Here is a 25,799-nt window from a genome sequence, read left to right on the forward strand (position 1 = left end):
TTGGGCCATTTAGCTGTTGCTAGCAGACAGGCGTTGTAACCTGGTTCTTTCTGTTTGATTTTGGTGCTGGGGACTGCATTCAGGACCTTGTGAATGGTAAGCATGCAGTCTGCCACTGAGCCACACCACCATGCTCATCACTCAGTTTTTACATGCAACTTCCTCACCAGTTTCTGTCTAAATTCTGCCATGGGTCCTACGTGCACAAGCTCCCTGGGAGAGGCTGCTCAGAAGTCTTTTGTGCTGGACTTTTTCCAGGAGTGAGAGAATTTGGAGAATTAGAAAGTTATCGCTGCTCCGACTGCTTAACACACTCACATTCTTTTTATTTTATTTTATTTTTTTCCTCCAGCCTGCAAGTATTCCTGCCACAAGAAATGTGAAGCCCAGGTAAGCATTCCATGACTTTCCCATGGGACTTTTGGTGGTAGAGCTGGCCTTCACTGAATGATAGGCAGAGAAGGGGGGCGCCTCTTTGGACCATGGCCATAGAAATGAAACTCACGAGCAAAGAGAGATGGCTTGTGAATACTTCTGGATGGGGTGTATGCATTTCATCTCCAGAATAAACTGAAGAGCTTTGAAATCCACGTTTTGAGTCCTAGAAAATAATTCTTAAGAATTTGATTTCAGATAAGAATTCGGTGATTTTTCTCCTGCCGTGCCACCAGCTCCTTTTCAGTGACAAATGATCCCTATGTTGGCAGGAGGCTTCCTGGGGCAGTGAGCGGGTGGGAATAGACAGGGCTCAGAGTCTACACGTAGCCTTAAAGACTTTTCTGACTCTTTTTGAGGGTGGTTGTGCACAGGTTGGTTTTGTTTTTCAGTCTCCATGAAAACGTGGTAACCATGGAGTAGGAGGTACTTACACTGAGCTTTCATGTCTCTGTAGAGGTTTAATTGCTGAGTGACTGCAGGAAACCTGGCTGTGTCCGGTCACAGTTGGTTCTGTGATGAGAAGTGAATGAAGGTGGCCTGAAAATGGGGGACACTGAGGAAGGAGCTTGTGGTTTTATCCTGTGTCATAAGCTGACACCTCCAGATTTCCTAGATGTGCTGTACATCTCAAATGCAGTCTCTGTTGACTGTCAAGCCCCACCTTTGGGGGTGTTGGGGGTCCTGGAAGGCTGCCTCGTGGCTACAGATCAAGGGAAATAGGGCTTTATTTTATTTTTTGTTTTTAGAACCAGGGGTTGAACCCAGGGGCTCTTAACCAATGGGCCACCTCCCCAGCCCTGTTTTTATTTTTTATTTTGAGACAGTATCTTGCTAAGTTGCTTAAGACCTCACTAAGTTGCTGAGGCTGGTTTTGTACTTGAAATCCTCCTGCCTCAGTCTCCTAAGTCATTGGGACTACAGGTATGTGCCACTGTGCCTGGTGAAATAGGATTTTACGGTCTTGGGATTTTGCTGCTCTTGTGGACCTCATGGGTCAGCTGTTCTAGAGAATTCCTACCCTGTCCCAATGTCCCAACTGAAGGCTATGAATGAAGCTGACTTCAGGATACCACGAACTAGTTCTTACGTGCATTCTCTCCATGTGAGGACCAGAGGGCTAGTTTCCTCTACCCTGTCTACCATACTCACACACAAACAGCCACATGTACAAACATGTACATTTATATACTCACACATGCACAAACACGTTTGTGGTTACATGCACAAACACACACATGCACACTAAACTATGCATATCGGCATGTGCATCTATCCACACAAGTTGGAAGAACTAGACTGGTCTAGTACTATTTCGAAAGATAAATGACTTCTTTTTTTTTTTTTTTTTTAGAGAGAGAGAGAGATTTTTTAATATTTATTTTTTAGTTTTTTCGGCGGACACAACATCTTTTATTTGTATGTGGTGCTGAGGATGGAATCCGGACCGCACGCACGCATGCCAGGCAAGCGCATTACCGCTTGAGCCACATCCCCAGCCCCAAAATGACTTCTTTTAAAATGCTTCTTTATGCAGAGTTTTGGCCACTTCAGAAGAAGAGAGGGTGGCTGAGTGCTATGGTACACTTCTCACTCAGCCACAGACCAGCAGCTCCTCTGTCCTTCTCTTCGATTCTTCTTCCCAGAGGTCACATGGGTGCTTTCCCCGCCTCATGGGGGCACAGGGAGCAGTTCTGCTCTCTCTTTCCGCCCTGGTCTGGAGAAGGCTTCCCCTTTCCAGCCAGGGTGAGCATTTCACGTTCACACACACTGGTCGATTTCTGACCATGGTTTATTGTAGGTCTTTTTGCCTACAGACAGGCTTCATTCGGGGGTACTGCACCCCTTCAGTCTAACGGATCGTGAATGCAGTGGTAAGTGGGGGGGCATCCCACCCATGGGGTATATCTCAGACTTGGAGAGGTTCCCTTCCTCTCAGATGACTTAAACTTGCCCCTCACCTCTGGGGTTTCCTTTGTGGTGACATCTGTCCTTGTAACTTGTGTCTTGTCACCAAGGGAGAAGGGGTGAGCTATTTGTTCTGTCACCGCCACCTTCATCTGACTTTCTTATTGGCTGGCTACCCTGACTGGGGCTGCAGAAATGAACTTACAACTGTTTCTTCCATTTCTGACTGTTTAATAGGTTGAATTCGTGGGTTCAAAGAATATTCCAACAGCCTTAGCTATCACTGATTATGACATTTCTAACCGCAGCAATTGGCAGCTTGCGGAGAGATGGATAAACCTTTATTCCTATCAAATTCCGGTAGGGGGGAAATGTATCCATATCTTTTTTTTTTTTTTTTTATAATACAGCTTTGAACAGCAGGAGAGAATGCCACCAGAGGTAACAAAGCACTTTCTCATTCCAAAAAATATAATGCCATCGTTGTTGGGGATACGAGGGCTGTAAATTCCTCAGTGGCTCCTGCAGAGCTCAGCGTCTGGGGAAGCAGCTTGGTCTTCCAGGAACTAGAATGTGGTGTTCCCCATGTTATTACACTTAGTTTTTGGATCTTTGATTACTGTATGTATACACATTATATTAGTGTTTTCTGGGTCCTTGATTACTGTGTGTATATAAATTGCATTTGGGTAGATTTTTGTGTGTGTATAAATCATGTTTGGGTTTTGGGCTTGTCATTTCTATGGGTACATGCATTGTGGTACAGGCTTCTTGAACTCAGATTGTCCTCAGATATTTTGGGAGATTGTGAAGTTTTGATTGAGAATGTGGGCTTGGGTCTGACCTCTTACTGATGGGGTGAGGGTCTGTGCTCTATACTTCTGCCTGCCTTGAGTGGTCCTGAGGCTCAGGGTTCAGCATGTTGCCTGGAATGTGAGGTTGGTGTGTGGTGGAACTGACTGCCATGGTCATTGATATGTGCCATCACTGCCACTGTCACCGGCTCTAGTACAGGCCTGTGGTGCCCCACTAGCACTGAGGACATAGATTGCCCTGCAGAGGTGGTGACCAAGTCATGAGTGGGAGGCTCAGCAGGGAGACTGAGCCATAGCTGGAACTCTTAGAAGGATTGAGGTTACTCACTTCCTGAGCCAAGGGAAAGTGTGTCCCTTAGGCCAGGACATAAGGTTCAGTGAGCAGATGGAGGCAGAAACTGGAACTTACATCCCCTACAGAACTTTTGGCTGAAATCAGTTTCCGAATGTCTATGTCCCTCCCGTTCTTATGCTGAAACCTAATCCCCCAAGTGGTGGTATGAAGAGGTGGGGCCTCCAGAGGTGATTAGGTGGGTAGAGCCCTCATGAATGGAATTAGTTCCCTTATAAAAGAGGCTGCAGAGTTCTTGCCCTTTCGACCATGTGACACACATTGAGAATGTGCCATCTATGAACTTGAAAGCAGGTCCTCACCTGACACCAAATCTGCAGACTCCTTGATCATGGAAGTCCCAGAGTCTGCAACAGTAAGCAGTAAATTCCTGTTGTTCAAGTGCCCAGTCTATGGCATTTTGTGAAAGCAACCCCAGTGCACTAGAATAGGCCCTGATCCTCAGTTTCTTTATGTATAAAATAGGTGAATAGTACTTCCCTATAATACACATAAAATAATTAGCTGTCGATCATGATAATATTAGCTATATAAATTCTAGAGTCGTCAACTCATCTATGTAACATCACTTGATCATTTGAATCTTAAAGGTTTTTCTTCCTGAGATGCGATACTTGTTCATTTGAGCCTCTTGAATTATTTGAGTCTCATGACCTTTTTTTTTTTCTTGCTGTCAGTTGACTCATTTGCACGAGTAATAAAGGAAGTAGGAGCGATACAGCAATTTTAGGAAGGCAGATGTTGGTAAGAGAGAAGGCGGAAGAGGTGCTGGGGGCTGTCCCCATGATGTGAAGAGGATGGGGTTCTGTGGACATGACATGGAGATCCCATCTTTGCATCCTATGAATGTCTGGGGCATTGGCTTCTATCTCCCACACCATGACTCTTCTGCTCCTTAGAGGTGTACTTTGTTTAGGGGATTAAGTGTAATCCTAAATCATCAGAGCTTATTCAGACCTTCAGATGACTGCTTTGTCAATTTAAGACCCTCACAGGAGGATGTACACAAGAATTCACAGAGCTGGAGAGTGCACATGGAACAGTGTGAGGTCCTTGTACCCAGCACCTGCTTTAGTTCAGGAGTTAGGCCCAGTCTCCAGCCATCTGGGGCCTCAGCTACCTGGCCCAGCCTCAGCTTTTGCTGCCTGACTTTGTGCATTTTATATTGGTGACGCCATTTCTGAGATGCTCAGCCCTCTCCAGAGACCCTGGGCAAAGACATCTCACTCCTCTTCCTTAGCTCTTTATCAAGTGTTCCTTGTCCTGTGCTGTGTGTTTCTGAGTCTCATGTTCCTTTCACCTGGGATTTCTGAGGCATGTACAAGAAGGAGGCTGGGGTGAGCTGTTGCTTTGCTGAGTGTTGAACTTCTGGCCCTTCTCTACCCCGTTATATATGTCCAGATCCACCATCCCTAGGTCCCAGAGCTTCAATCTATAGAATGCCACTTGCCAGGCTCTGTTTTGCTCAGTGCTAGGTCCTGAGGATCTGGAGGTAGGCCTTGTGGGGCTGCCATCTCCTAGCGCACTGCATCAGGCTGGAGAGCCACATGAAATTGTGAAGGAGCCAACTGGACACTCAGGGATGCGCCATTTCAGATCAGCATGTGCACCTTGCCATCCCCAAGGGGAGTTAAGTGGTAGGCTTTGTTTATAGGGCTCCCGAATCTTTCCCTAGGAACAAAAGATCCAGTTTTACTGACTTGATAACGAAAAAGGAGGGACTGAGAACATTTTTCATGAAAATAGCAAGGCTGTTTCCCCATGAGCACAGAGCTCGTGTTGTTTGTATTTATCACTTTCCCAGCCCCCATTATGCCTTTTGTGACTTTGGGTGACATAACCTCCCTGAGGCTCAGCCTGTTCATCTGAAGGTGGGATGGGCAATCAATTCAGCAGGATGCTTTAGGGGAACAGGAGGTTTGCGTCTGATGTTCGTCCTGTGATTGGCTTGTAATGTGTGCTTGGAGACATAAGTCGGCGAGGCCAGCTGAGAGGTGGCAGCTGTGTGCTGAGCATTAGAGATGTGTCTGTCATTTCCTCACACATAGTCTTCTGAAAGGTCCTTTTCCGGACCATCTTGAAGGTGACAGCCAGGACTGAAGAGTTGTATTTCCCCCTGAGGGCCAGGGAGGGCCCTGCCAGAGCACATGGCCCTAGGACAGACCATGCTGCCACCTCAGCAAATGTTTACCTGGCCTCCACCTTCCTGGCTCCCCACTGTGTGGCACAGGTGGAAGTGGTTAATTTTTAAGCCACCAATTCAACAAACATTTCCTGGGTGCTGCTCTAAGCAGGACACTGAGCTGGGCCAGAGTAGCTCACTGTCCATGGGAGCTTCTGGTTGTAGCCCTTAGGACCAAGTGTGAATCTAATTCTGCCAGAGGATGGTGATCTCCACCTTTGCCAAAAGTGTGTGTCGTGTGCTTACATGTTTTAATGTTTGGCAGCTGACTTTTAAGATTGTTTTTAAAATTAATTGAGGTTATGTTAGAGCAATTGCAGGTTAAGAGCCAACTTCAGGGGAAGGTACAGAGAGCTCTTCTGTTCTTTTCTGTGCACAGCCTCTCCCACGTCCCAACATCCCCGTTTGTTACAATTGATGAACCTATATTGATACATCATTATCCAAACTGGGAGTTTACTTAAGGGTTACTCTGGGTGTTGTTTTTCTGTGGGTTTGGACAAATGCATAATAAAATGTATCCACCTCAGTGTATCATATAGAATAGTTTGAGCTAAAACCCCTCTGTGCTCTGCCTCATCACTCCTTCTTGACCCCAGCCTCTGGCAATCACTGATCTTTTTAATGTTTCTGTTATTTGGCCTTTTCCAGAATGTAGATGAAATTATACAACAACATGGAATCCTTTCAGATTGGCTTCTTTCACTTGGTAATATGCATTTAACTTTCCTTAAATGATCTCATTTCTTTCTTAAATAGCTCATTTTTTTTTAGCACTTAATAATATTCTGTTTTCTGAAGGTACCACTGTTTGTTTATCCATTTACTTATTGATAGACATTGCTCTTATTCCAAATCTTATCTTTGCAAGTTTTTGCTGGTGTCAGAAGAACCATTAAGCACCTTTAAATGTTCTTTTGGGAGGCACTTTTGTTCCTCTTCCCATAAGATTCCTTTCTGGGTAGGCTGCCTGACTGATCTTTGATCCATTTGGTTAGAAGAAAAACCACTCTACCCATTTTACTTCATTAAAGGTATGTTTATACCTCTGGCTGAGTTCCTAATGGGGACCATTCTTCCATGTGGGAATTCCCACCACGGGAAGCCTTCTCCTGTGCTCCGGGTTCACTCAGGAGTGTTGCTTTTTATATACACATAAGCAATTATCCTTTGATTAAGAATTAATGTTTTTAAGTGCAAAGTCTGAGTCCCCAACAGCGGCATTGACTGTGTGTGACATTGGGAGTTTCCTTGGACTATGAGGTGACCAGCAGGACTGCACCACTGTTAGCTAAAGAAGCACAGGCACCCAGTGACACCAGCCACAGGCTGCTCTGGGCCTTGCTCCATCAGGGACTGCTTCTTGCACAGTCTTGGTGTGGGATCTTTGGTGGAACCCAGCTGGTACTGCAGAAGCCACTGCATTCATCGTCATGGGAGAGACCGAGGGTTTTGAAGCCAGTTGTGACATGTAGCCAGACTGGCAGGACCACGTTGGCTTGTCTGGTTAAGAGTGTAAGTTTCACCTGATGATGACAGATTTGCTCTTTAGTGTGGCTTAAGTTTAAGCTGTGTTTGTGCAGGATTTACCAGCCCTGCCCCAACAAAATGGAATTACAGTCATGCACCACATAATGTCATTTTGGTCAATAAAGGACCACATCCATGACGGTGGTCCCTTGAGATTATGCCACCAAGTGAGGTTGTAGCCGTCTCAGTTGTATAAGCACACTTTTTGGTTTTCACACAATGATGAAACCACTTGACGTTGCATATCTCGGTGGTGAAGCGATGCATGACTGTATAATGCAAATATTCTTTTGAGATAACGCATTTGTCTTAAATAAATACTGTAGTTTAAAAATCTGTCTGCTTCTTTTCTCTAAATTGTCAGTTGTCCTTCTGTATTGGGTTACAGCAAATAAAGGAGGCCTCCACACATCCCTGAAATGAATCCACACCTATTTGCCACTTCATTGGGCGGTATGGCAGTAACCTATTTGTCAGCAATGATCTGTTTAATAGGCAGGAGTCCAGAAGTTGTGGCAGGTGGTGAAGGTAGGCCCCAGTGTTTGCATGTGTCTCAGGCCAGACGCATGTGCTTCAAAGACTCTGTTTGTAAAGTGAGGGTGCCTTGTCATGGCACTGTGATGGGTCACATAGGAGGATGGGAAGCCATCAGTGAGCACAGGATATAGCTGCTAGTGTGTTTTGTTTGAGCTTGAATTACTTGGGGACTTACTTTTGCCCTTGATCCCTGTGGCTGCAGACAAATTCTCACCTGAGGAAGAAGATTACTTGCTTGAACAATAATTCCAGCAAGTGTATTTGTTGGCTGAAGTCTTCTACCTTTGCCCCTGCCATAACGCGTTGATGGGATGTCAGCCTGCAGGGGCTCAGTAATGGGAGTAGATGTATTCTGACCTTCGCAGCCAGGTTGTGATGAGAGAGTAAGGACACTGGAGAATTCGAGGCCTTGAAAATCGAAACAAATGCCATCCTTACAATGAGAATAACAGGTGTGTGAGTGTTTGCTTTGGTGGGATCAGATAGAGCAGTTTGGGAGGTGTAGCTATCAGAAGCAGCCCCTAAAATTTTGAGGAACTGTAAAAGGGCAGGGAGTAGATAACAGACATGGGTCTGAATTCTGACTGCCTTGTTTTAGCCTTGTGACCTGAGGCTTGGTATCTTCCTCTGGAAATTAGGGATGAAGCCCCTACCTGGGGGACTTCTGAAAGCAGAATTCAGCTGCTCTGGAAGCACAGGACCTGGGGGGTTTTGCAAGGAGCTCTGTCTCATTTTGAGGACTTTACTTTGCTTCATTGATCTTGAGTCACTGAAGGTGTCCACAGTTTCAGTTTCTAGGGACCATTATTTTTGTAGTTCTAGGAAATTCTGAGAGACTGTTTCATAAAATGTTGCCAATCACTGGCATTAGTCAGTATGTATTTTATTTATTAACTGTTAAAGGACAGGAAATGATGGTGTAATGCTTAATTTCCAGAGAATGGGGTCTTTCAAGCAAATCTCATCTAATCAACTGTGTCCATGCCTCTGACTCAGCCTAGCCCAACCTGAAAGGGGTTCCTCTGGCTTCTGGCAGAACAATGGGTTCATGGTATCTTTACACTGGCACCAGAGGATCTCGTGTCAATGCCACCTTGGCTCTGGCAACTTGGGCCTCCCACCAGGGTGGCTCCAAGACCTTGTACCTGGCTGCTTTGTGAAATCCCTCCTAGCCGCTCTGTGGCTGCCTAATTGGCTGGCTCTACATCCTTTACCTGGCCACCTCTGTGGCCTCTGACCTGCCTGCTTCCCACCTGGGAAGTTCCCCTTCTCCTTGCCTTTCCCCAGCATCCTGCCTTTATACCCCCTCTACTCAGCCCTAGCTTGCTCGGGAGGACCTCCTAGGTCCTGATCCACTGATGCTGCAGCTAGAGTCATTGTGTCCAGTGAATAGCAGTACTTTGCGTGCCTCCACCTGCGTGGTCTGTGGTTCCTGCTGTGATTTCCTGCAGATCCCCCTGCCTGTCTACAGAGGATTGTGTGTTATGTTCCGGGCCATGTGTGCTGTGTGTGCATGGACTTCTCCACCCCTCCTCGCTCCTCTTTTACTGGGAGTGTTGCAGTGATAGCACCTGCTTCTTTCTCAAGCACATCCTGGCTAGTGGTGTGCAGGTGAATTATACTTGCCAGGGTTACAGCAGTCTGATGTGTATTGTGGCTGATTTCCCTGGTGAAAATAAACCCCTGTGGCTCCTTCCATGCTATGAATGTGATGTTATCAGTTTGGAAAAGTCACATTTGGCTCCACATCCTTTCCCATCACCTCTGGTCACAGAGCAGCATCTCTCCTTCCACATACTTGACCCTAGACTGTCTTTCTTCTGCTGTTGATGGCCATCTGTGGGAGCCCCTGTCTTCTTTTTGGAAGAACCCTCACTCTGCATTCCCCCTTTTGAGCTAATGCTCTGGTCACCTCTTTTTCTGGGACATACTTTGTTTCCTTACTGCCTCTTTTTTTTTGACCACTATTCACGTTTTGAATTTCAGAACCTATCAATCAGTGCCTTCCCATGGTTCTGCTGGCACCTACTTCTCCAGATTCACAGGTGTCTTTCCTGCCCCTGAATCCCAGAGCCTTGTCCTCACTCCCAAGGCGCCTCATGCTCCTTCTCTTCCCCGACCCCTCTGTTCTCTCTGCAAGTTACAAGTTCATTTGTCATGGTACGCTCAGCTGCACTTGCCTTGTCTCCAGTTGAGGATTCTGTCCTTCCTGCTTCCCCCAGCTCCCAGTCCTGGCTCAGCTGGGATACGTGCAGTCAGGAAGCCGTGGAGATGCCCATTCTGCTTGGATGTTTTGGACATTGTTGAGAGTGCTGCAGCTTTAAGCAACCAGTTAGATTTTCATCCTCTGTTTTCCAGTGTTGATATCATCTGTTCTGGTGTCCAGCAGTGTGATCTCCATGGAAGCACATCTTAGGTATGTCCTTGGCCGTCCTGGGGATAAGGCTGCATTCTGTGTCTAAGCAGAGACTCCCCATGGGATCTTGCCCCCCCCCTCCCCCGTCACCTTCCACTGCCGTTCCTCTGTGTCTTCAGAGCACTGAGTTCATGCAGGAAGAGATGCTCTGAGAATCTGATGCTGATCTTTCATCGTCCCTATCTGGGTAGGACATTTTCATGGATAGGAGGAGGCCTCTGCTGGTCTTGACCTGAGGGCTCACAGACTTCCAGACACTCACTTTGCCTGTGGCAGCTCTCCCCCATGCACTGCCTCCTGTGTTGTTAGCAGGTGAATCTCTGGACAGCCATGCTCTCTGGGTCCATAGGGTGAGCATTGAGTTCCTGACTGTGGATGTTCTACATTGTGGTCTCTGGTGTCCTTGTGTGTGCCTGGGGTTGTTTGTCTGTGTCTGTGTCTGCATCTCATCTCAGTCTCTTGAATCACTTCATGTTCAGTGCAGAGAAGATGTTTCTGATCAAGCTGATGGCTTTATCCTTGTCTGGTAGTGTCTGGAGGCTAGCTCTCCTCTCAGAGACCCGTTTCTTCCTCCTTGAGCCATTTTTTGAGCAGCAGGGCCAAAACACATAACTAAGCATCCAAGTACTCACTTTCCAGTTTTAACTGATGAATACAATTTGTATTTCACCAAGCTTTACCACCCTCCATCCCACTTTCTGTAAAGCTGTTAATTTTAGGCAGGGATTCAGGAAGTGTCCACCCCCATTTTCTGCTGAGCACAGAAATAGCTCAGGAGAAATAGCCCGCCTCCCAGGAGCAGCTGGCAGAATTCACTTTTGTGTGTTTTCCGGCATTTTGAATCTTGCCCTTTCGTGCACTGCATATCTGTGTATATCGCAACTGCCGATTTCCCCAGAACTTTCCGAAATGGGCAGGCTTCTCTCTGTTCTTGATGGAACCCTTCTGGATGGAGTCCTGTGGAAGGGTCTGGGCTGTTAGCCCTCCCTTGTTACTGGAAACTTTCTCCTGCTCAGGAGGGTCTGTAGAAAAATAAACACATAGCAGTCTCTTTTGCGGGGAGGGGGAAGGAGGCCATAATAGAAGGTCTGAATGAATAAACATTGTGCCCTAAGAAATTCTGATCTCAGAATCTTGATCTAAAACCTTTGTCTTTTGGGAGATTTCTGTCTTTTACATTTAAAAAGCAATTGGTGAGGGAAGAGGCTTTGACTGGTCCTTAGGATGCTCCTTAGAAATCTTAGCTCTGCTCAGGGAGGGCCAAGGATGGACTGATCTAAGTAATATTTCCATGAATGGGTAGAAGAAGTAGCTTTGTGGGTGTTTAAAGGTGGACCTGTTAGGACTGGCCTGCCAATCAGAATGGGCAGAGGCAGGGCTTGTGGGTAATCCTTAGGTAAATAGTTTGGGATCCTGAATAGAGAGTGGGTGGTGCCATTAGAAGGGTGGTATGAACCTGAGTGGAGGTTTAGCTTCAGATGGTGAGTCTTATGGAATATGTTCATAAGGACATTCAGAATTAGCTAGTTAGCAATAGATAGCCTAATGCTTAAATAAAAATATTTTTGAGAGTTGATGGTAAATTGTGATCTATTAAGTTTTCTAATTTTTTTCCTTTCTTATTGACCTTCCCTGGAGCAAAGGACAGTTGGTAGAGACTAAATTATTCATTTTATTATTCTTAGATACTTCTGATCAAGTGTCTCTGAGGGAAATTTCTTTCATTAGTCCCTTATACAGAATTTACCATTTTCTTCTTGAATAACCTGTATTTTGGTATCTTTTCTTCTTCATTAAACTGAATTCTTAAAGACAACTATTTATTCTTCCATCTTCCAGTGTCTTGAGGTGTGATGTTCCATTAGTCATTGTGAGTGAATGAGTTCATGAATGAATGAGTAACTAGGAGGTTGCGACCACTGACCTGAAAAGAGTTTGGAGAAGGAGCAGCTTATTCTTTTAATTTTTTTGCAATCCTGGGATTAAATTCAGGGCCTCACGCATGCCAGGCAAGTGCTCTACCACTGAGTCACATCCCAGGCCCTTTATAAAAATTTTATTTCGAAACAGGTCTCACTGTGTTGCCTGAGCTAGCCTCAAACTCTTGATCCTCCTGCTTCAGCCTCCAGAGTAGCTGGGATTGCAGGCATGCACTACCATGCCAGTCTCTAGCTCATTCATTTTGCTGTTCCTTTACTAGTAACCACTGAGCATTGATGGTAAGAAGGTCACCTTCCCTCTGGAAGCACCATTTTATTTATGAGATCCTACAGTCCCCTCCCTGGAGATGTGCATTTTCTCTGTACTATCATTAGCAAAAGGCCAGTGGAAATTAGGGCTGATCAGAGGAGGCTATTACTGGGTTCCGGTGGAATCTCAGATCCTGCATGGCCTCTGGGGAAGCAGGAGATGGCAGCATCAGCTTATTGAACCACCTGTGGACTGGGGGGGGGGCACTCTCTCCTGCTTGGGAGCTGCATGACCTTTTTGACATGAAGTTGGAAGTGTACATGGCAGTAGATGTCATGCAGACCACTCACTTTCAAGGCCTCTAGAAACAAGGCTATATTTTAAAGTTGTTGTCTCACTGGACCTTTTCTTTGGGAAAAGAATGACCGTATTAGAAAAGTCACGGGGTGGGGGGTCATGGCATTTCTGTGCACTTCTCTTAAAGGAAGAACAACTGCACATGCTTCCTTTGACTTGGAACTGGAAGGCAGCCCATTCTTGTCTTCCTCTTGATTGGCTCACCCTGAGCACCATGATTGTTTATTTAGTCCTTCTCTGCAGGAGGGGTCACATCTGGGCTTGCGAAATGCCCAAGGGAGAACGTCCACATCCCTATCTCCTATCTGCAGAGATGTCCTACCAATACTTGCTGTCATGTAGGGTGTGAGCGTGTGTGCTACAACCAGGGAGGTTTCAAAAATTACCTTATTGAAAGGTGCTAAAAAAGATGAGGCATGTGCATGCATCATCCTGCTATTAGTAACAGGGAGGGACCCTGGCAGTGGGAGAGTGGAGGAACGCTCAGGATTGACCTCAGGATAAGGTCACAAATGCGCTCATGTCTGTTTCTGTCGATGGGCACTGGATTGGTGGATGTCTTTTGCCCCCCTTGTAGACCTTTCCGCGTGGCCACCCTGGCTTCCTTTCAGTATGGTGATTGGGTCCAAGAGTGGATTCTTGAGGCAAAGGTGGCAGCCACAGCCCTGTGAAGCCCAGCTTCAGAAGTTCTGCCTTATTCCATTGATTCTAACAGGTCACAAGGGAAATCTAGGACAAGCCTAGAATCAAGAGAATGGGGTGGACTCTACCTCTTGATAGGAAATGGCAATTACTATGCAGAGACCCTGTATGGTGCCACCATTATTGAAAACACAATCTACTGAAATCTTAGAAAGGTTGGAAATAGAGTTTAGAGTTAATAAGGTGTAGAGTTAATCATCAATCTTTTCAAATTAGTTGAAATGTAAGTTACTTACCAGTGTCATGATGTATTTTATAAGTAATTGCAAATTGCATGTGACATATTTTTAGGTTTATTAAGATATAGCTGATAAGGAGGGACAGTGAGTTTTGACATTGCCTTTTCCTTGTGAAAATGGATCTAGTCGTTTTAATCCAGTTATATTTGATCCTTGGCATTTATTTTATTTTATTTTTAGTACCAGGGATTGAACCCAGGAATGCTTAACCACTGAGCCACATCCTCCGCCCTTTTTTTTAAATTTTTTTTTTTAGAGAGAGAGAATTTTTAATATTTATTTTTTAGTTATTGGTGGACACAACATCTTTGTATGTAGTGCTGAGGATCGAACCCGGGCTGCACGCATGCCAGGCGAGCGCACTACCGCTTGACATCCTCTGCCCTTTTTATTTTTTATTTTGAGATAGGGTCTTGCTAAGTTACTTAGGACCTCACTAAGTTGCTGAAGCTGGCTTTGATTTTGCAATCCTCCTGCCTCATCCTCCAGTGTTATTGGGATTACGGGTATATACTACCCTGCCTAATAATCATTGACATTTTAAATGAGCTAAACACCAAAAGAAAACAGAAAAACTCTACCACTTTTTTTTTTTTTTTTTGTATTGGGGATTGAACATACCAAGAGTTTTGCACATTAGGCGAGTTGTCTACGCCTGAGCCAAATCTGTAGTCCTTTAAGGTTTTTTTGAGACAGAGTCTTGATAAATTGCCCAGGCTGGCCTCAAAAACTTGTGATCCTCCTGCCTCAGCCTCTGGAATAGCTGGGATTATAGATGTGCTCCACTGCTCCCAGCAAAGAAGACTAAAAAGACTAAAACTAAATATCACTTCTTAATCTTTCTGCAAGTAAGTTGGATTTATGAGGTTTTCTACTGATTATGTAGCAAGCCATTAGCATTTTATCCATCATCATATGTAATCTTTGTTTCTCTTTTAAAATGCAGGAATCTGATAAGGGTTGGCTTGAGCCGTTATAGACCCTGGCTATGGTCTTGCCTAATGACTAAAGGTCTTATCTTAACTCCCTGCTCTGTGGGCCTGGGCTTCCTGAGCTGTGTGCTGAGAGTGTGTCTGGCTTCCCTGCCGGGCCCTGATCTTTGAGACAGACTTGGCCACAAGATCACATGCTGGTAACTGAGCAAAAGATCCTGTCATGCAATACTGGCCCAAGCTTGAGTAGAGTATGTACAGTGGTGGGTCCCCAGGGTGTACTTGCCAGCTCCTTTGAGAGTTCCCAGGACCTGTCTCCAATAATAGACTCATATTCTATTTCTGATCTGGGATGAATATTGATAACATAATGGACACAGAGCACTCATTTTATGTTTTCATTCTATTATACTCCCTATGAGCCATGTGCTGTGGGCTTGAAGCAAGGCAGACCCAGGGTTCCCTCGTGGGCAGCCTCCCTCAGTTGGCTAAGGGTAGCCACAGCCTGAGTAAGTGAGTGAAGCAGAGGGTTCTGACAGATGCAGCTTGTCCTGTGTAGGATAGGTGCACAACTCCTTTCTTTCCCCCTCCCCAAATTATTGGAATCGGACAGCTGGATTGGAAGAGGAAATTGAGGCCCCAGGAGGGAATCTGGGAACTGAATGCTGGGGATAGTCTTTCTTATACTGTGCCAAAGGCTTGATGGCTGTTTGTTACTTTAAGGAAAAACATAAAACATGATTCCAACAATTTTCCCTCTTTCTCATCCATGTTCCTTGCTTCCTGACAGGCAGGTAGGCAGAGGAGGGTGAATTGCTTTTTTAGGCTCCTGTTTTCTCCCAGGGATTAGAGCAGGCTCAATTGGGCTTTAACACTTACGCAGGGTAACAGAGCTTCCTGAGGAATGTGAACCTAATTAGGGCTTCCAGGGTCAAGCCTGACAAAGAGGACACAAAACACCAAGTTAGGGAGAGCCCTTGAAGGAAGCAAAGAGAGTTAATAAAGTCCCTAATGCCTACATTGTGTGCCCATCCTTTGTATAGATCCCTCGTTATCTGCAGGCTCCTGGTGAAAGCCTGACCTGGGGCGCTCCCCAAATCTCTTCCCAGCCTAGGCACATTTCAGCAGCTTTGACTGAGGAGGCAGGGGATGAGGAAGCCATTGCATGTTGTCGGCAGCTCTGGTGGACCCATAGTGTTCTGCAAATATTCCATGTGAACCAGCCTTAGGTTGCCACTGATCCCTTAAGACCTTTGTTGTTAGGGGCTGAATTGTGTCCCCTCGAATTCATGTTAGAGTCCTAACCCCTCAGGATGTGACCGTATCAGTTAGGAGGAAGTCATTAGGATAGGTTTTAATCCCATGTGACTGGTATCCTTATAAGAAGAAGGATAAGAAGAGTTTAGGACACAGACGCGAATCCAAGGATGACCCTATGAGGACACAGGGAGGAGATGTATTCTACAAGCCAAGGAGAGAGACCAACCCTGTCAATACCTGATCTCCCACTTTCAGCCTCTAACCCTGTGAGGAAATAAATTCCTGTTGTTTAAGCGGCTAGTTGGGTGTTTTGCTGCTGTGACGTCCACAGTGGGGCAAATGTCCCCCTCTCTTAGAGTTGTCACCATTAGGGGAGGGGGCAATTTTCTTCTTCTTATTCTACATCATTCATAATCAATAATAATAATGGTAATAAAAACAATTGAGCCAGGGCTGGGGTTGTGGCTCAGAGGTAGGGCACTCACCTAGCATGTGTGAGGCACTGGGTTCGATCCTCAGCACCACATAAAAATAAAATATTGTGTCTACCTATAACTAAAAAAATAAATATTTAAAAACAAACAAACAAAAACCAATTGAGCTATTTATCTTTTCTCAATCTTCTACGTGATGGGAGTATAAAAACATCTTGCTGTTTTATCGATCATATATAACAAGTGAAGTGAAATATGTAAAATAATAAACATTCCTTCAAAAAGGCCTCTGCCCTCCCTCCACCCAGAGTGCTGCCATTTATAGAGCCATGAGAGGTGACCCAACCTGAATTACATGGAGGTTCCAGTGGCCAGCCAACCCTCCGTGTCTATAGGGGAGTCTTTCAGGCCAGGGAAACAGGTGACCTCTGACCTCTTTATGGTTTGGGAAAGAAAGCATGCCATCCTGGCTTTATGGTGAAGTTTCTTCATAAAGATAAAGAAGGAATAAACTTCACTTCTAATTTTATGCAGCTTGTCTTATTTTTTTAAAAATATTTTTATTTATATTTTTTAGTTGTAAATGAACACAACACCTTTATTTTATTCATTTATTTTTATGTGGTGCTGAGGATTGAACCCAGGGCCTCACACATGCTAGGCAAGTGCTTTACCACTGAGCTACAACCGCAGCCCCATGCAGCTTGTTTACAGTTCCATTATTATAATTAAAGTCATTTATATAATGGTAGAACTTGTGCATGAAGTGGTGCCTCCTTGCTTGACTTAGCAAATTGCTTTCTCCTCATTTTCGAGGCTGAGGCTGGCTGGTGGCTCACCCTGCTTTCTAGACCCCTTTTGCACTTGTTTTGTACCTGAATGGTGGCTTTCTGTATGTGGGTGCACTGACCCCACACACTTTCATGACTTGGTTGGTGCTGCTGAACTCATTCACAGTTCCAGAATCCTGGCATGAACAAGATTCACCCAGGCCTGCTTGACTCCAGTGTGAGGAGAGTTCTCCTAGGACAAAAATACCTGGAGAGCAGGAAGGAAAAATGGATAGTAAAGAGAGCAAAAACTGCCCAGGCTCCCCACGGTAGTGGGTGACCGAGTGAAGGTGTGCTGGCAGTGAGAGTGGCCTCTCAGTTCTCGCTCCATGTTTCCTGGGGCTCTTGGGGCTCATTCATGTGACCTCACACAATCAGAATTTTTGGTGATTCACAAAAGGTTGAACTCACATTTAACCTTTATTCTATTTATAAAGTAATAGGTAAGGCATCAGAAATTTTGATGATTCACAAAAGGTTGAACTCACATTTACCTTTATTCTATTTATAAAATAATAGGTAAGGCTACATGTTTTTAGAGAAACTAGTAGAAAATTATCACTCTCTATTTGACTCTGTCCAAAAGAAAATATAATAGGAAGCAACCCCCAAAACTGAGTTCATAAGCTTCGTTGTATGAATCAGAGGGAGAACATGGCAAAGCGTGTGTTGAACTGAAGTCTTCTTTCTCTCCCTCAGGGCCTTGATCTCCAAGGGGTAGCAGGGGGCAGTGGGACAGGTAGTTACAGTGGATCCCAGTCTCTCTGAGTTGGATCTGCACTGAAGCCTGGGCTTCTGCCTGGTGCCTTAAGTGAGGGAGGCAGCGGCCTGGGTGAAAGTGCTTTCTCTGGTGAGAAGCACCTGTTAGCCAAAGCAGTAATTAACCTCCGTGATTGAATTCAGCGAGACTGAACTTTGGTTGGGTATGTGTACACACACCCTTAGAGATACACATGGACACTCATAATACACATAGAGACTCAGACAGACAAACACACACACACACACACACACACACAAACATGAACAATTTCAAATGTACACACACATTCCCACAGGGTGTGCACACATATTCCCACACACAAACTCAGATATGTACACACACTTAGAAACTCACAGCAGTTATTTCAAAACTCAGAAACAACAGTTATTTCAAAACTCAGAAATAAACTGTCACACAGGCTCTTGTCCTTTTTTTCCTCCCCTATTTTTTGTGGTACTGGGGATTGAACCTGGGATGCTGTACCATTGAGCGACATCCCTAGACATTTCTATATTTTATTTTGAAACAAGATCTTGCTAAGTTGTTGAGGCTGATCTACAACCTACTGATCCTCCTGCCTCAGTCTCCTGAGTAGCTGGAATTGTAGGCATGTGCCACCACACCCTGCTATTTAAAAGTTTTTTTTTTTTTTTTATTGTGGTGCTGGGATGAAGCCCAGGGCCTCACTCATGCTTGGCAAGCATTATACCTCTGAAGAACACCCACAGGCCCCATATTCTTTAAATATACATGGTCACATTCAAACTCATTCACATGCCCATGTATGCACACTTACACTCAACCACATGGTCCCAGTGACACAGTCAGACTGGGTGGAAGCCCTTGCCACCCCCTGCTTCCATCCTGTTGAACTGCTGGCTTTGAGACGAGGTTATCAACACCAGCCAGCTCAGGCACCCACGTAGCCAGGTGTGGGCAGGGCACACCTTGTTTGTTTGTGGTTGTCCCTAGTAACAGTAGATTAGGCTTCAAACAGAACTGAGAGAAGGCCATAAAGTGGCTGTCACACCGGTCTCTCAGAGGGGCCACTATCAAGGGAGGGATAAGTCCTGGGGTGCTGTAGCCTGCAACCAGTGGCTCACGGCTCATGCCCCAAAACCCGTGGCCCTCTCCTGGGATTTCCTCTAGCTTCCATGGGAGCTGCTATAGTCCCAGCCCCATCCCAATCTTGTCACCTCTTGTCAATCCTGTAGTGAGGATTTTAGTTCCTGTCAGCAGCATGAGGTGTTTGGGACCAGCCAGCATCTCCTCTGTGAGGACCTGCACATAGCAGCTCTCTCTGTGACTGAGCTTCTCACACATAGGATAAGATTTCTGGGCTGTGGTGAGGACTCAGGAGAATGACCTGAAGACACAGCACTTGGCCCTCTGGTCACATGTTTATGCGACTGATTTGAGCCTGCACATGGGGATCGAGCCACGCGTCAGGTGCAGCTCAGTGGACCCTGCCTGGGTGCAAGCTTTACAGAATGGTTTCTGTGAACATGACAGTGTCAGTCTTTTGCCCAGTCCTGCAGTGCTGGCCCGCACTGCTCAGTTTCAGGACTGTCCATTGGCCAGGATGGGCTTTCTAAGAACTTACCTGCTAAAGACATATCAGCTTCTTCATGCTGAGCAAGGTCAGCCAACCTAGAGATGACCCAGGCTTACAGTGCTTCCTCTGTCAAAGCAAAAGGGTGAGAGAACCAGGGCATTTGGTCAGAGCAAGAATGGAAGATGGAGGAGCAGGCAGGTGACTTGCTGTGCTATCCTGATCTGACTCTGGGTGATCGCCCTCCTCAGTCACCTGACTCTCCATCATGGGAAGCTCCTTCTCCCTGGTGCAGGAGAAGTGGACTGGAGGTCTGAAGGTCAGAGAGCCAAGTGCAATGGCTGGTGATGAGCCCCAGAGTTTTGTGGGTTCCAGTGGTTGCTATGCGGCCTTATCCAGAGAAGATGTGTGTGTCTGCCTTTCTAGGCAGGTTGAAGTCCTGAGGTGGCATCCAAGGTCCACCTTGCAAATGCATCAGAGCTGTTCAATGTGTTTTTTAATGTTCAGACTATGCAGACTGATCTAAAGTAAGATGTGAACACCTTGGACTTGGTAGCCTTGATACATGGTTCTCACTGTGGTCAGCTGCCCTCCTTATTCTAAGGCAGGAGAAATAATATGGAAATAGCATCTATATCCAGCATCTGTATCTATATTTCCTGTCCTGGAATCTGGTTTTAGCCATTCTGAAGGAACGAATCCTGAAGTTTTTACTTGATCATGCATGGTCCCAGGCAAGGTGGAACTTGAGCAGCCCTTGCTCACAGAGCTTATCTTTCAGTTGCTGGAGGGCACTTGGGGCCAGGCCAGGTGGGCAGTGTTACTACATTCCATCTTGCCCCAGGGGGATGCACAAATGCACTTGATTTCTGGACTGAATTCTTTAGTGGCTGTTTTTTTTTTTTTTTTTTAATTCAAGTTTCTGATATTGTCTGGAGCTTTTCTTTTGTTTCTTGCAACAAACATGCTTCCAAATGATTAATTTAAAAGTTAATAGACTCTACTTTTTAGGACAGTTTCAGACTTTTAGAAAAATTGAACACAGGTCCTCATCTCCCTCATATAAACATATTATATCCTGTGACACACGTATTACACTTGATGGGCCAATATTGAAATGTTATTTATTAACCTAAGTCCATAGTTTATGCTGGGGTTCACTTTGGGTACTCTTCATTCTGTGGGTCCGCATGAAAGTTAATGGCACGCATCCCCCATGACAGAACCATGCAGAATAGTTTCACCGCTTAAAAATTTGTGTTCCATGTATTCATTCCTCCTTCCCCCAACTTGTGACATTCACTGATTCTTTTACTGTCCCCATAGTTTAGTCTTTTCTAGAATGTCATGTAGTTGGAATCATATAGCAGTATAAACTTTTCAGATTGACTTCTTAAACACAGTAATACCACTTCATGCTTTTCCATTCTTTCCATGCCTTGATAGCTCCTTTCTTTTGATCGCTGATTAATCTTGCCTAGAGTGGAATACAGACAATGACTTCTTAAAGGCAGGGGCTCCGATTGCACATTTCTTGTCAGCGTGTCACACATGTAGTGAGGCACAAGGATGCATGTGTGCATTGAGAATGTACTCTGCTTGGGGTGACATGAATCCCAGTGCTCTTTTACCATGGGATCTCCTTGTTCAGTGCCACCATCACCCTGTAAATTTTCTCAAGCTTTTATATATAACAAACAAATGAAAAGGATATGTCCCTGTTTGCCAGCTGCTGTGTGTGTGTGCAGAAGGAACTGCCAGTTAAAAGGGAAGGATGGGTGCCATGAGAGAATACCCCTGGCCCCAGCAGGAATGAGTCAGAATCCTGGTGGAGTAATGAGAGGCCCCAGACAAATGAATGACCATGTGTCACATATTCCTTGAGGAACTTACTGAGTAAGATAAGCAAAAAAGCTATAAATAGTTGCCACAGTAAGAACCAAGGTCACACTACCACCCACTCCAAACTGCAAGGACAATTAGTCAGATGCCTGGGTTTCTCCTTCCTTTCCACATTTCCAGAAAATTCTTTTGAGAATGGAAGCATGCCAGGGGTCTGGAGGTAGGAGAGCCAGGAGAATGCTGAGGAGAGAGGCAGCTCATGGGGATTGAAATGCTGTTTGCAGGTGCTAGGATCCTGGTCAGCCTCTCAGAGAAGCAAAAAGCAAGTTTGATCCCTAGCCGACTCATGACCCTTTGTACTCAGGAAGAGCTCTGCTTTCCTGTAAGCAGAGACCCTGCTCTGTGCCAGCTGTCGTTCTGAGCATCTCAGACACTATATCTTTTAATCTTCACAACTACCCCATAAAGAAGGTACTATTACTACCTATAGTTTTCAGATAAGAGAACTGAAGCTCAGAGGGGTTTCAGGTCAATGTCCTATAGCTAGTAAGTGTCAGAGCGGAGAGGCTACTAAAGGCAAACCCTAAAAACGGGCTCTTTATCTCCACAGGGTCAGTTGTTCCTGATGTCTTTATCTCTCCTGCTTGGGTTTTAGCTTTGATTGTATTACTTTGCCTTGTATGTGTCTTTTTGGGGGTCAGGGTACCAGAGATTGAACTCAGGGGCACTCGGCCACTGAGCCACATCCCAAGCCCTATTTTGTATTTTATTTAGAGACAGGGTCTCACTGAGTTGCTTAGTGCCTCACTTTTTACTGAGGCTGGCTTTGAACTTGCAATCCTCCTGTCTTAGCCTTCTGAGATGCTGGGATTACAGGTGTGCACCACCATGCCTGGCTACGTATGTGTCTTTCTTAATAAGCTGTCTCTTCTTTGGAGGACTGTGGTAGTGAAAGGAAATTCCTTTCCATCATCTCATGTGCTGACTGGAGTATCCACACTAACTTTGGCACATTTAGACTCTATTTTGAGTTCTACTTCTAGAAGCGGCTCTAGAAGAGTCGGTCCATTTTATGGAGAAAGCATGCCCCTGTGTGGGTGTGAGGAGTGTGGGCAGCTTGCAGATCACTCTGCAGAGCCCTCCACCTTTTTGGGGGTTAGCTTTCCATGATTCCCAGTGGGGAAGGGCTTGGATGGTTCAGAAGTTTCTGTTCTGAGAGTCCACCAGTTCTTTGAAATTGAAGGTGAGGGCTGGGGTTGTGGCTCAGCGGTAGAGCGCTTGCCTAGCACATGCCTTGGGTTCGATCCTCAGCACCACAAAAAATAAATTAAAAAATAATTTCTAATTTCTAATATATAAAAAATAATTTCATATATATATATATATATATATATATATATATTTAGAAACTGTAGGTGAAATTCTGTCTGTGTAAGCGATATGTATTTTTCTTGGAGGAAGGCTCTATAATCTTTCCCAAATTCTCAGAAAGGACCTGAACTTTCCCAAAGTTAGCAAAACACTGGATTCTGTTAAGTTCAGGCCCTCTGTGTCTTGAAATGCTACAACTTGGTGACTAGAACAGCAGTTAGTGATAGTGTAAGCCTTTGGGCACCTCCTTTGGCCATTAGGCCTAGTATTTTCTGAAAATCCATTTGCTTATTTGTTTCTTCTCCCTTTCAGGTGGTGATTCCCTGCTGTGTGCAAGTTCACCTGGAACAGGTAAGTCTTTTGCATTGTGTTGAGGACATTTTGTCCTCAGGTAGACTGTCTCTTGAAACTGTGCCCCTTGGGGGAGTTTTTCTGCCCAGATCTCTATAGGGACATTTGACCTTCTTATTCTTCCCATTTGTTTTCGTTAAGAGGAGAGAATCCATGTGCTTTTTTGTGGGAACTTCTCTTAAGATCAATAATAGGTATCTTCAGGGCTTGATTTCCCTGAGTCTGAGTTTCCTTGGCTGTCTTGGTGCTAAAAATGGGGACAGTGACAGTAGCTGTCTCACAGGGTGTCTATGTGGAAACTGTGATGCAAGCATTTGTGAACATTCAGGTCTGACACCTGCCATGATTTTATCAGGTTCAAGGTAAACACAGGATAACACTTTCTCTTCCGTTTGTTATTTGGTAAACATGAATTTCCATTTGTTCTTTAAATGAAACTCCTTAGAATTTCATATTTCTTTGGGTGTTTTCTTTGCCTCCACCCATTGGAGATGAAGGGGTTAAACCTTGTTTCTAGTGACTTATTAGCTTCTTGGACACCTGTGGGGCTCAGGAAGGTAGAACACAGACTACCTCTTATTACAAATCGGAAGTGATCCTGGCGGGGGGCAATGTAAGCAGCCTTTTGCTGCTGGGGAGAGTGTACTGCCCTGCCCTGCCCTGCCTCACCATGAGGGAAGGAGATACCTGCACTTGCCACCTCCTCCAGGTACCTATCAGGTGTGCTGCATTTAGCTCCCAAACTGGATGGGCATCTTGTCCTTAGCCCCGATTTTGCCACATTCAGCATCCATTGGGTTCCTCTGGGGTTTTTGCCCTTCTGCCTTACTGTCTCTGTGGGCTGAGTTCAGAGGCCTCCAGACAGGAGGCTGGTTGTAAACTATTCTCTGAGGGTTTGGCTGAAGGGTGGTGCCACAGCCTGGTGAATCAGAGCCTCTGAGTTCAGAGCCTGGCACCACCACTGAGCCTGTCTCCTTCTTTACTTAGAGGGGTTAGGGTGCTCCCTAACCTAGCTGATGGCAAAAGGCAGGGAAAAGGGATTCATGGTGGTTAGGCATGCCACATGTTGTTATTGTGCTCCCTTCAATACTATCACATGCTGTGGGTCTCTGTACTTGTGGGGGAGCAAAATGTGCATTAAAGGTCAAAGGAAGATAAAAACAACACAGGTCTCCGGAAAATCTAAATACCTACAAACTATGCCAGACACCTCGGTGGAACATCAAGAGCTGAGGCCCTCAGGGACGGCACCGACTTCTGTCCAGTTTGCCCTGCTGGCCTCAGTGCTGCCCCGAGCTGACCAGCTACTTCCTCCCCTTCACTATTTTGTGGCGCTCATAGCCAGGGTCTTGGGGTGTGTCTTTGTGTACTCTTGGCTTTGATAGGCTGCAGTTTGTCTCTGTGATTGAGGGGGATGGGGGGCTGTGTGCCACTCTGAGAACCTTGCTGAAGCCCATTTTCCCCAGGGTCCTCTGTAGTTCTGCCCTGTGCACAGAGGCTTTTTTGTCATCAGATTTATTGGTAAGTCGTAGACACCTGTCCTGGAATGCCACATCTGTGCACCAGGTCCAAAGGGTCTCTGTGAGGGTGTCCAACTTGGCTGCTGGGGGATTCTCACTGGGTTCCTCAGAGTCCCTAGTGTTTGGAGAGGATCCTCTCAATCTTCTGGACACAGCTTCGCACCACAGTAGGATGTGATTTGCTTTCAATGAGTGTGGACACTAAGACAGCTGGCTCTTTTTCTAGCCTGGCCCACTCCTCTTGCAGCTCTGTGTGTGAATGTGTGTGTTTTAGGTATGCATTGTTATATGTGTTTGAATATGAAGATGTGTGTTATTCATGTACTTGTGTTATACACATATGTACACATATATAAATGGGAATTATATAGGTACCTGTTACATGTTGTGAATGTGTGTATTAAATATGCATTTGTTGTGGGTATATAGATATGTGTAAGGTTTTTGTGTAATATAGGTATATGATTGTGCAGATGTGTGTATCATGCATCTAATTATGTACATGAATGTGTAGATAGATGTACATTTGACATGTAGTTGTTATAGGTATAGGTGTGTATGTTTGTGCAATTGTCATTTATATATGAATGTGGGTATTATATATGCACTTCTTATATGACTGCATAGATATGTATGTACTGTGAATGTAATTATGTATACATATGTTATATGTATATGATTGCAAAATGTGTATTTTGTATGTGTTTTTTCCACATTTTTATTGGTGATGTGTTTGTAATAGGTATATAAATGTGTATTATGTAGTAATTGTTATACACATGATATATAGGCATGTGTATTATGCATGTAGTTGTATGCATGTGAATGTGTGTATGGTACATGTAATTTCTGTAGTATGTGAATGCATAAATTTGCATTTTGCATGAGGTTGTTATACCTGTGATTATTATGTATATGTGTGTATGTGTGTCATTGTCATGTATCAAATATAAGTGTATTGTGTATATACTTGTTATATGTGTATTCTTTGTTACATGTGTGCTCATTATGCATATGATTTTTAAGTGTATATAAATGTATGTATACTTTCATGATGGAGACAGGTTCTAAGAATGCTTTCATTATTAGGTGATTTTTGTCTAACATCATAAAATGTACCAAAATAAACCTGGGTGGTATAGCCTACTACACACCTAAGCTATATGGTGGAGCCTATTGTTCATTGTTTTTAATGCTTCCAACTTTTTTGGTTAAAAACTAAGACACAACACACACATTAGCCTGAGCTTGCTCAGGGTCAGGATCATCACAGATCTTCCG

The 25,799-nt window shown here is 44.9% G+C and overlaps 1 protein-coding gene across 6 annotated transcripts in view; it reads left to right on the forward strand.

The window, feature by feature from the left end:
* Tns3 (tensin 3) overlaps positions 1-25,799 on the forward strand; it is a 270,335-nt gene that overhangs the window by 67,827 nt on the left and 176,709 nt on the right. For 3 of the 6 annotated variants that reach the window (XM_046451611.2, XM_058582006.1, XM_046451603.2), the window contains exon 3: positions 22,960-22,998. In XM_046451611.2, coding sequence (XP_046307567.1) covers positions 22,960-22,998 — 39 coding nt within the window. Of the gene's footprint in view, positions 1-352; positions 391-2,039; positions 2,310-22,959; positions 22,999-25,799 lie in introns of those variants that run through there. The other 3 variants (XM_046451661.1, XM_046451594.2, XM_046451631.2) reach the window with 2 other exon arrangements.

This window comes from Marmota monax, unplaced genomic scaffold, assembly GCF_021218885.2.
Source record: "Marmota monax isolate L192 unplaced genomic scaffold, Marmota_monax_Labrador192_F-V1.1 WCK01_AAM20220418_F8-fsc00342, whole genome shotgun sequence".
Classification (NCBI taxonomy): Eukaryota; Metazoa; Chordata; class Mammalia; order Rodentia; family Sciuridae; genus Marmota; species Marmota monax.